The 12199-nt window shown below is 40.7% G+C and overlaps 1 protein-coding gene across 1 annotated transcript in view; it reads left to right on the forward strand.

The window, feature by feature from the left end:
* LOC147734640 (protein mono-ADP-ribosyltransferase PARP12-like) overlaps positions 1–12199 on the forward strand; it is a 370724-nt gene that overhangs the window by 254144 nt on the left and 104381 nt on the right. The window contains exon 8 of the mRNA XM_086952939.1: positions 5173–5269. Coding sequence (XP_086809065.1) covers positions 5173–5269 — 97 coding nt within the window. The remainder of the gene's footprint in view (positions 1–5172; positions 5270–12199) is intronic.

Below are 12199 nucleotides of genomic sequence, written 5' to 3' on the forward strand. Positions count from 1 at the left end.
TCCCCCTACATCTCCATGGCCGTTACCGGCCGGTAAATGGCCGAAATCTCCCACATACATCTGGCACCTAAGGCTGTTATCTCAGAATATTACAGGTTTGTCTGCAAAGTTTAATGATAAGTGGGTGCAGTTTGTTGAGACATATCACATGATTTGTCTGCAGGAAACCTGGGTTGTTAGCAATCTTTTCTTCCTTGAAGGTTATAAAACCAATTTTTCCCCTGCAGTGGCGTCAGTATCAGGGAGGGCTAAAGGGGGCCTAGTTATCTTTATGACATTAGAGCTTTGTGGTTACTTTAAAGACCTTAAGTGGGACTCACACTTGTTTCAGTTCCTTAAGATGCACATCTCTAGTTCCACACTTACTGTCCAGATTAACTTCTATAATGCAAAATCAGGATCAAGTTGGACATTCAACCTTCCCAGTCTAAGCTCTACTATTTAATCTATTTAACTCTCTGGAGGGGCACATTGTGGGTCGGGAGAAGCTTGTTTTAGCGAGAGATTTTAATTGCCATCTGTGTATCAGTGCTTTAGTCTCAGATAATGTCATATCGAGATGTATGATTGGAGATGGGCTCCACATGGCACATACAACAGAAGGCAGGTGCCTAAACACTTGTTCTACACTTATAATTTGTTTTTTGAACCTAGAGAAGTTGTTAAATTCGACTAAGCCTCATACGTTTCCCACATTCATGCGTCCATTAAAGATTTAATTTTTGTCTCAGCCCCTTTGTTTCTGTTTATCTCAAATTTTAATATTATTCACAACCCTTTTAGTGAAAAAAACCCTTTGTCACTAGTCATTGATGGAGTAAGGGATTGGATTAGGCCATTGGTAGAGAGACAAGGAGGGTCTACCCTTTCGGATCAGGGCACGGGCAGATGACTGAGGTGGTCGCATGTCGATCCTAAGGAATTTAACCTATCACTCTTCACAGAGTGTTGGCAGGAGATATATCCTTGTTTTGATATGAGTGCCCCGGGTGGGGTGATTCTGTATGCATTTGTATGCATTGCCTAGAAGGTGTCAGCACTGATCAGATAACCCTAAACCCTAAATGGTTTGATGGTGAGTGCTCTAAAATCTTTGTCTTCTGAAGGCTGTTTTTGAGAAAGGGAGAATGTTGCCCGGTGCTGGAAAGCACATACTAAGGCCCTTACCGACGTAAGCACATTTTACGTAAGTCTGCAGAGGAGGACTTAGCTCAAGCTAGTGAAACAAGAGAAGTACCTTCTTTTGGTAGGTGATAAATAAGCCTTGTTTAGCTGAGTTCTCAGGGCCCGCTTTATGTCATCATATTTCAGGGCACGAGTGGATGGATCATTTTAAGGGTGTGTCCAGCTTTGGACTCCCTGGCAAAGCGGATGCTCAGGTTGGTCCAGAGCTGGTGTGAGCCAGCATTGTCTTTAACCTTGAGGAAGTTTCCCAGGGCATTTAGCCTTATCTTATACCAATGCTCCTAGTCCCTAAGGTATAACTCCCGATAAATTGCAGGATACCATTGTGGTCTGGGGGCTAGTTCTAACTCTGGATTTAATTACATGCTGCAGTGAGAGAGGGAGCCCTATTGTCATGGTCCTCTGCCATTATACTCCTGATCTTTAAGAAGGGCGACAAGGACAATTCACAGTGCTACTGCCTATCTCACTCATTGATGCAGTGGTGAAAGTCCTCAGGAGGATACTTCTAGATAGGTTATAGTTGTGGGTAGATGAGAATGATATGTTTACAGAGGTACAATCTGGCTTCAGGCTGGGCAAAGGCACCATCAATCAATGTCTACACTAACTACCTGTTTTTCCTCCACAACAATTCAAATCTCAAGGCAGGACCAGGAACACAAAACACACTCTACTGCTCATACTAAGAGGAAATACTACCCCACGTTCCCCACCACAATGCATACACTTAAACAGGACCGGGGCTTCACCTAATCTGTACAACATTGGGGTGTGACACACTTACCTCCTTAACAATTCACTTAAGCAGGACAAGGGTTTCACCTACCCTCTATTGCAGTGGGGTGTAACCACGTCACCACTACCACATTGGGCTAAACGCACTGCACCCCACATCCTTATCCCATTAGGAAGGATTGAGACAAACGCTGGGGTGTAACACACGTACCCCCTACAACTTCAGGATTAACACACTTGCCCCTACATCCTCAACCCCTGAAGGAGGATGGTCAACTCTACAACTCTGGGCTTAACACACTTTCCCCTTTATCCTTTACCCCTTAGAAGGATGGTCAAAACATGGTCTCACTACAGGACCAAGGATACTCAAAACACAGTCACAAACACGGTCTCACTTCAGCACTCTCCCCCTTCTTCATACACAACAGGATCGGGAAGGAAACTCAACACAACACCAAACACATGTCATCACTACAGGACCAAAGATTCTCACTTCTCCCTACCTACCGCATCCAAACTGGACCAGGGGTAACACAAAAACATAATAAATACTGCTACACGCTTTATAAAATCTCTTAACATAACATATTATAACATAACATAACTGCTCACCCAAAACCCCTACAAACCAAGCAGCCGGCAACTAAAATATCAGTGAAATAAATAAGTATTCCATAATTTGCATAATTAAAAACAGTAAAAAAATTAAGAAGCAATTATTAATTGGTAATTAATTATTACATAATTTACTTCACATCTATACCCCTACAAACCCAACAGTCCAGAGATAATATAAAACAAAAATAAATGAATGTACATAATTTACATAATAAAGATCAATCATGTAATTAAATAAAATGTATTTAATAATTCATTATTATTAACTAACCCAACCTATCCCCTAATAAACCCAACAACCTGCAAGCTATATTGAAAATAACCTTCATATAAACAATAGTAACATATGAAATTATTATATCAACACATTAAAATAAGTTAAAACTGTGGGGCTGTTTTTGATGTTGGTCGGTCAGACTGCCGACAGCTATTGGGGCAGTAAGGAGACCACTCAGAAGCATGCAGCAGTCTGACCTCCGCATTACGAAATGATTGCCGGGCTGGCGGTCAGAAAGTGCTCCATATCACGGCAGCTGGTGCTGCAGCCAAGGAAAAGGGCTGCAGCACGAGTTGCCATGGTATGGAGCAACTCCGGCATGTCCATGGACTGTGTGCCATGCACCATGTTGTGCATGGCACATGGAGATGACTAGGGGCACTGCATGTGCCTTCCAGGGACACTTTACAGTGTCCCACGACTGTCGGGGGCCCCATAACCGTTTCCGACCACCTTTAATGGCGGTCTTCCTGCCATGAAAAGACTGCCGGAAAGGGATATCGTAAACCCAACGGCAGTACCTGCCTCGGCACCACCACCATTCAGGTATACGAATCTGACCGCTGCCCCGTCGGGACCTCAGATCCATTCAAAAGTTTGGATACCAACAAAAGGACGGGCGCACAACCCTAATATCAGGGTCCAATAGTCCAAGAAGTATATTGCAATGGTGCTTCTAGAGAAATGACTGTTGTAATTAACTTTGGACATCTGGGGAGACACGAAGAAAAACAAAGAAATAAACAACATAAACTGAATATTTTGGAACTTTGATTATTGGAATTGACCCTGTGAGATTGAAAAGTTAGATCTCACTCTTCAAGAAAAGAGAGACACTTGCCAGATACTTGTTTGTGTTACATATAGAGATTGCTGAAGTGTGCTCAGAAGTTACTGTACATATTGTCGCTCCTGCACGGGACCTCAGATCCTGTTGGAGACGGCGATCTTTCTTCCGACCATTAAGGTCCAACTGCCAAAATTGTAACCCAGCGGTTGGACCGAAGGGCTATTAGCGGTCGATCCGACAGCCTATCGGTGTGGAATACGATCACCATCATAATCAGGCCCTACATTTTTTTGGCACAATATATTTGAGAACACAATAATAAAAACACTGATATCATTAAAAACGATATTACTTACTAAAAAGACCGAAATTCTTGTCAACAACATTTGTGCATCTTGATATATGTGTATCACAATATTTATTTTCTGATATGTCTGCCTCCTGATATTTTTAATCTGATATTTTGTCCAAATGCAATTAGATAATTTGCTCCACTTCGTTTGGGTGGACAAGGCATGTATGAAGCACTACTTTTTGAAAGGGGGAGAAGTGAAGCAGTGCTTAATTTGTAAGTAACCAAGTGTCAGTGCTCAAGTATTGCTCAGGAGGCCACTGCAGGTTCCACTCGCAACTGCAACTTTTGCCACTGACACATGCCAGAGTAAGCTCCCCTTACTAAACATCACACTCCTATATATTTTACAGTTTGAGCAATTTCAGGCAACCCAAACATTAAGTATAGGCTGGTCACCCCAGTATTATTTTTAAATGTGCATTTAATTGTTATCTGATGTGCTCCATACAGAACTAGACATTCAGAGCCACGATGTGGTGTGCTGTCGTAAGTATGTGCTGAGCACCAGAAAACACCAGCACAAATTAAGCACTGAAGAGAGAAGAACTGTGAACTATAGACTTCCATACCTCTTGCTGTGGAAGGTGGAAACCCCTAATGCGCTCCTCTGTCTTCCCTATTGTTTCACACCAACTAGCCATGATCTGCTTTGTGTCCAAGGTATGAAAGGAGCTAAGACAAAGGTCCTTTTGGTTGGACTAAGAAACGAAGAAACACCCTCAGCCAAAATGGACTATGCGATATGTTATGCTATGGCCAACTGGCTTACCACATTGAACATCGGCAGGATGTCTAGAATAATGTTGCTTGTACACCCCTCAGCATATTTGATTCTCTGCCAGCATACTATCTACAAAGTCAAAGACTAAAGCTAGCATTAACATCTTTCTGGAAACCTGTAAGTCTCACTTCAAGCAGGGAGGAGTGTAAGGATCCCTGCTCTTGAGTAGTCTCTGTGGGGAAATCCATCCCTCTTGTTTCAGTGTGCAAACGCTCTAGAAATGTTCCTGCTTCACTGTAATTTCAGTCCTCTTTCCTGTTTTGAGGTGCCCAGATTTTATCCTTTATGCCCTGAGAAATGTATTTTAGTTATTCCTAGTGCTTTGATGCGAAGCAGATGACACTTAAAATAAATAAAAAAAACTAGAAGAAGGATATGCTCTTGATAGCTCAGCAGCTCATCCGTATCTTCATTTTGTTTTCAAGACATGATCCAGAGGAATTTGAAGTTTGGGACAAAGAGAGAGGTTCTTCGGAGACCAATGTTTGTTTCCCAGGAGGATGTGAAGAGGCTTAAGGCCAGGTATGTATCATTGTATTACAGCGATCACTCTAAAAAAGAGTGAGTTGTACATCAGTCTGTAACCCCAGCTCCACGGTTATGATCAAGTGAACTTATTCAAAAGAGGACAGAAAATGAGTACATGCTAGGTACACTGGAGAAGGTAGAGGTGCAACCTCTCCATTTTTAGTGCCACAGTTGACTGTTCAAAATGTAATTTGCACTCAATAACTTCAGGACTGCGATCCGCCTGGCATCTAAAGTGATAGTGTGCAGCAACATGACATCTCTTTTTTATAGATCGTATGCATTTCATATCACAAAACACTAAGAGACGGGGGACAGGGAGCGTTAAAGAAAGAGGTAGGTCCAGTACCATTGCTCCCAAGAACTAGCATGTGCTTACTGGTTGGTAACTGTTCCTAGACAGAATGCCGGCATTCATCCAGCGGCTGGGCAGGTATAGGGCCAGATCGAAGGGGCAATTCTGAACCCCCCTCGAGACGCGGGGAATCGCAGATGAGGCACTCCATTCTTTTGAAGGGGTCATAATAGGGACACAATTGAGATGTTCCCATGAGCGCTATAACGCACTCAGAGCCTTAATAGAGGTATCATAGGAATATAGGGTGTTCTTTTCCCTGCTCCTATTTTTTATTCACTAATTCACACTGCACGGTCCTGACGAAGCGCACCAGTATCCATTAGGGACCTTCTTTTCAGCTCGAAACATGTTGACCAGGTTTCACATTTACAAACAAACACGGGTACTGAGAGCAGTAGAGTACTACATTGACCTCTACCATATTTATTAATAGAGGTGCCTCATCTTCCCTGGACAATTCTTTTACATTACCTCTCGGACCTATGAATAAAAATTGACTTCAGGGTACTGGTGGGTGTTACATTCTCCTGTTTCAATGTTTAATACTGTTCCTTTAATTATGGTGGAATGTTGGTGACTCCACTGTGTGTACATAGGAATGTATAAGTCAGTTGGAGCTGGGCTTTTCTGCCAGTGACATCTTAGGGTCTAATCTCGCAATAAACTACAAAACCACTCCAGTTTCCTGTTCTTCTTACTTGTAAAAGTGGCGACGAGGGAGAAAACAACCCATCTGACCCTTTGATGTCTTCACTCTTATTTTAAAAAAAATTGCCTTCAAGAAAAAAAAAAGAGAAACAAAGAAAACCAAAGAACTTTTTTTTTCTTCAACAAACAAACAAACTAGGATCTTCAAAATGATTCCTGGAAAAGCAGCGTCTCTTGCAGTGAGTTGTGTCTAACTTTCTTATTATTACCTTGTTATTTCGTATTTTTCTGAAAGCGCTTGTAAATACTGAAAAACGACGTTTATTATGACTATTAATTCAACTTCCTCTGAAAGCGCTTCTATTTGGTGAAAAACGACGTTAATTATAACCTTGCCTCGTTTTTGAAGATTGTGTTATAACTCAAAAAAATGTGCAACAAGGTTTTCAAAGCAATTTTGCTTTGCATCTTTTGAAAGCATCTGTTTGGCAGATGCTTGCGCACGCAGAGAACTCCGCCAGCTGATTCTTTATCGGCGTTCAGCGTCATCATTTGGAAATCACACGCCAGGCGGAACACCACAGACAACGTCAGGCGGATACAGCGTAGCGGCCATTTTGTATCCTCGGTTGCGTGGCAACCCGTTTTCGCCGATTTTCCCCGTTAGATCCCCGTTAACTCAGCGATTATCAGCAAAATAAAGACAAACAACGATTGTCTTGAACTAAAATGAATTACTCGTCGAGTTCTTCAAATAAACGATGTTTATGACATTAAACGATCATTCAATACGTTAACCCTAACTATTGCTGCAACAGTGACACGACACACTCACCTGCCATTCTTCTTCGTTTTCCACCGCAATCTACTCTGGGAAATTAATAGTAATGCACTCTGGGACATTTCAATAAAAAAAAAAAAACATACTTTATTAAATCTTCACAACAAACAGTTTTCAGCATTTTTCTCCTCAGAAAAACCAGTTTTTCAGTATTTCCTCCTTGAAATCGACGCAGACAACGGTGACTACTTTTTATGTGTTAATTTATTTTTTTGTTTCTCTTCATTCTTTCAAAATATTCACTTTAATTGTTTTATTATCATTTTTATGTTATTGTGTATACCAGATTATAATTAGTCATTGCTCAACATGGAAACTAATAATATCTTAGCTCCACCCAAATTCTTACAAGATCCTGGTGTACCTCCTATGAATTGGGAGGATTGGCGTGAATCTTTTGAAACTTATTTGGAGGCAATTGGAGGAGAGGTATTCCTTGCCTCACGAAAATTAGCATTACTCAAGCACAGTCTTGGTGTTGAAGGTAGGAAAGTACTGAAAACATTACCAATTGTATCTTCTCTTAATTCAAAGGTATGTGTAGGCGGAGATGAAGATCTCAGTGAAGAAGAAGTTGTATTTGATTGCTCAAAACTTGAATCGGTTTTATCTGATGAATATCTAGATGCACTTAATGCGTTAGAAGAAAATTTTGGTAAGAAAACCAGCATTGTTGTAGAAAGACATAAATTCTTTTCAAGAGCACAAATGGTTGGTGAGACAGTAGAACAATATGTTACTGCTTTAAGGAGATTAGCAGTTACTTGCAAATTTAAAGAATTACATGAAGAAATTATAAGAGATCAGTTCATCAATAGAACTAACAATGTTAAAATTCAGGAGAAATTACTTGACTTGAAAGATCTATCTCTTCATAAAACTATTTCTGTTGCCAGGAGAGTTGAAAATAATTCACGTTATGTTAAAGAGTTAAATAATACACATAGTGCAGATCGTAAGTTAACTGAAAACAAAGATTCTGGTGAAGTATGAACTGTATCCAGTAAACCAAAAACTTTTGATAGTAGGTATAATGTTAAGCGTGATAATAGAATTAAACCTCGCAATTTTTCTGGTATCAACAAAAGCACTGTATCATATAACAAAGCGTCTTCTAGTAAGACTGTGATTCCTAACAATAAGCAATTTTGTTTCAGATGTGGAAATGCCAAACATACCACTGAAAATTCTTGGTGTCCTGCGTCCAATGTCACTTGCTTCAAGTGTAACAAATCTGGTCATTTTTCAAAAATGTGCAGATCAGGGAATCCTAATGCTTGGAAAAGTTCTGTAAATTTTATTGATGAATCTGTTTTCTAATAGCGATAGCGACATTGAAGTTATGACTATTTGGAATGATGATGAAGTTAATCAAATCTCTGAAGAAATTCAACCACCTAAATGTGAGGTCACTATCAATAACCACAAGTTATTTCTTTGGGCTGATTCTTGCTCATTATATACCATTATTGATAAGACCATGTGGGAAACTTGTGGTAAACCCATTTTAGTTCATTCACAAAGATCTCCTGTGGGTTATTTATGCATTAAATTACCTGTGATTGGGTGTTTCACATCTGAAATCATTTTTAAGGATAGGAGCACTCTTGGAACTGTCTATGTTGTGGAAAAAGGGAGAGCATTATTAGGGTGGAAGGAACTATGGAATTTAGGGATGACTCTCCATCCAAATCATCCAGACCAAGTTTTACTATCTCCTAATTGGCATAAAAAAACTTCTGAAGAAGTTTTAGTTACTCAGGATGACAATGCTGTGTTAGAATGGCATAAAAAATTCCCTGATTTGTTTAATCCTAAATTAGGATGTTAGGTTGGTGTGGTTAGAAGAGCTGACAAACTTGTGGTACCGTCTTCATTACGCAATAGGTTACTGGATCTTATGCATGAAGGGCATTCAGGCATGTCAGGCATGAAAAGAAGATGTAGGTGTGATTTCTGGTGGCCAGGTATGGACAAGGATATTGATAGGTGTGTAAGGAATTGTGCCGCTTGCACATGCAGTGATAAATCTCATGTTTCTCAAGAAACTACGATCTCTGCTGTTTCATTTCCTGACGGACCATGGCAGAAATTAGCTATGGATATTTGTGGTCCGTTCAGCGTTGGTAGTATTACTGGGAAGTTTGCCATTGTGTTAATGGATTATTATAGCAAATGGCCAGAGGTTGCAATTGTCAAGGAAGTTAAAGCTTCCAGTATTGTTAACTTTTGTGAGGAGGTTTTTCATAGGGAAGGTTTTCCTGAGAGCATCACGACTGATAATGGCCCACAGTTCATTGCCTCAGAGTTCCAAAGTTACTTGCATTTATGTGGTATAAAACACATTACTACGGCTGTTTATTGCCCAAGGGAGAACGGCATGGTAGAAAGGTTTAACCGTGTTTTAAAAGATTGCATACAATTAGCTGTATCAGGTGGCAATGATTGCAAGGTTGCTGTCAAAAATTTGGTTTGGAGTTATAGGAATACTCCACATTCTGCTACCATGGTATCTCCATTCCATCTTTTAAAGGGGCGTTCTGCTGGTAATAAGGTGACTCCTGCATGGATGCTTAAGATTTCTGCTGGTCGTAATTATAAAGATAATCTCAACAGTAGGATGAGCTCTTACCAGAAGAAGTATGTAGACAGGCATAATGACAAAATTATGAAACGTGTAAGTAGTTTTCATGTTGGTGATTTAGTGAGATCTTCTCGCTTTGGGTTATCCAAGGATGGTTCTTCCAGATGGTCTCGTCCAAAAAAGGTGTTAAAAGTATTGGGTAATTGCGTACTGCTTGATGATGGACAAAAATGGAATCTATGCAATGTTGTTAGGTGCAATGATTTGGAATGTGATCTTTGGTTGGAAAAGGGGTCTGGTTCTAATTCTGCTTCAAATTCTGTTCTTTCTCCCCTTGTTCAATCCACGTCATCTGAACTTCCTAAGGAAGATATTTCCAGGCCTAGAAGATTGTCAGGACGAATTATTGTGAAACCAGTCAAGCTTAAGGATTACATGATGTAACTCTGTATATATGTGAAATGATCTTATATTTCATTGCAGTGTATATAGTTTTTTTTATTTGTTTTTTTTTATTTAAGAAGGAAGATGTGTTACATTCTCCTGTTTCAATGTTTAATACTGTTCCTTTAATTATGGTGGAATGTTGGTGACTCCACTGTGTGTACATAGGAATGTATAAGTCAGTTGGAGCTGGGCTTTTCTGCCAGTGACATCTTAGGGTCTAATCTCGCAATAAACTACAAAACTACTCCAGTTTCCTGTTCTTCTTACTTGTAAAAGTGGGGTAATTTGAATACACTTGCACTAATCCCTTTTAGGCCCACCCACCCACATGCACAACTGCGGCGTCTTCTAAAAGATCTCTGATAAAGAGCCCTCACGTGGTGCCCGTGGAGGACAGCAGCGCCACCCCCACGAGGAGCAACGCCCGATGATGAAGCATGGCACTCGTAACTGTGTGTGAGGGCACTAATTTCTAAAGGAGAAATTCCCCCATCTTCCTCAGGTTAGAATCACATATAGAGACCATTTCTCTTCTATGCAACTACGTAGGTTATAGCCTTCTGCATTTCATATCACCTTTTTTTTTCTGGCGTTTTATATAGCGCAAACTAGTCCCGGAGGTATTAGAGCACTTTACATGAGCACCAGTTACGTTACAGATGGACACATTGATTTTTTTTCATCGGCACAGGGAGATTCTGGGCCATATGTAGGTAAATGGCATTTACCGAATCGTAAATACCGAATTTTACCGATTCGGTATTTACAATTCGGTAAATGCCATATAGGTAATTATTCTGTAAATATTACCGAATCGGTAATATGCGGTAATTACCGAATCGGTATTTACTGATTCGGTAATTGCCATTGATTCCTATGGGCCTTGAGGCCCATAGGAATCAATGGCAATTACCGAATCGGTAAATACCGATTCGGTAATTTTACCGGTTTGTCAAGGGGGACAGGGTGTCACTTTGACACCCTGTAGCACCCCTGATTTTGGCTTGTGTGCAATGTGACACACATACATGCCCTTAGGGCATGTATGTGTGCCACATGGCACAGGTGTACATGCACAGATGTACACAGATATTCGTTATTTACCATGCCATTGTATTTCATGGTAAATAACGAATTTCTAAGGGCCTGTGGCACTGTTTCCAGTGCCACCTACATCCCAAAATTCCGATTCTGTACATTTACCGAATCGGTACTTTACCGATTCGGTAAAATTACCGATTCGGTAAATATACAGAATCGGTAATTTTCAGGCCCCCTACATCTGGAATTACGAATACCAGTCGGTAACGGCCGAAATCGGCCGTTACCGACCGGTATTTTCCCACCTACATATGGCCCTAAGTGATTTGCCCAGAATCACAGAATGTTGAACGTCCCTGCCGACACTCAAACCTAGTTCCCTAGCTCCGAGGCCGACCACCTGAGCCGTTAGGGCCACATTTTCTCTCTACCTGACTGGCCCCATGTCATGAGCCTGACCTCCAGCCACTCTTTTTCAGTCAGCAGTACTAAGCATACTAGGACCTGAGGCTTACATCTCCTATTAAAGATATAAGCCAATAGGTCTCAACATACTGAATGTAAAGGTTGTCAACTGGGACAGGATAGAAGTAACCCCTCCTGACCTGGATTCATCAAAGAGTTCTGCTACATTATTGTCATGGCTTTTGTTTACCATACACCTATTTCGAAATGTTGTTACCCATCAACATTCCTCCCTGTGGAGCCTACAATGACTACATATAGCAAGCTGAGAGGAGCGTTGAGTAGGGCAATGGGGCCAAATGATGGAATGCACACCCACAGTTGTACTAACTTTAGACCTGATTTACAAAGCACTTTGCACCCGTGCATTTAAATTTGTTAATGAGGGTAAAAACACTTTTGCCTTTCACAAACCATGGTTGTATTCTTGTAAAGATATTATGAAATTAGCTCACTATGGTGTAATATTGTCTGCTAGTCAATGATTTCTTAGGATTGTGTACATCATGGTTTATGTTCAGACAGTCCCCGGTAAGTGTG

The sequence above is a fragment of the Lissotriton vulgaris genome, chromosome 1_2 (genome assembly GCF_964263255.1).
Source record: "Lissotriton vulgaris chromosome 1_2, aLisVul1.2, whole genome shotgun sequence".
Taxonomy (NCBI): Eukaryota; Metazoa; Chordata; class Amphibia; order Caudata; family Salamandridae; genus Lissotriton; species Lissotriton vulgaris.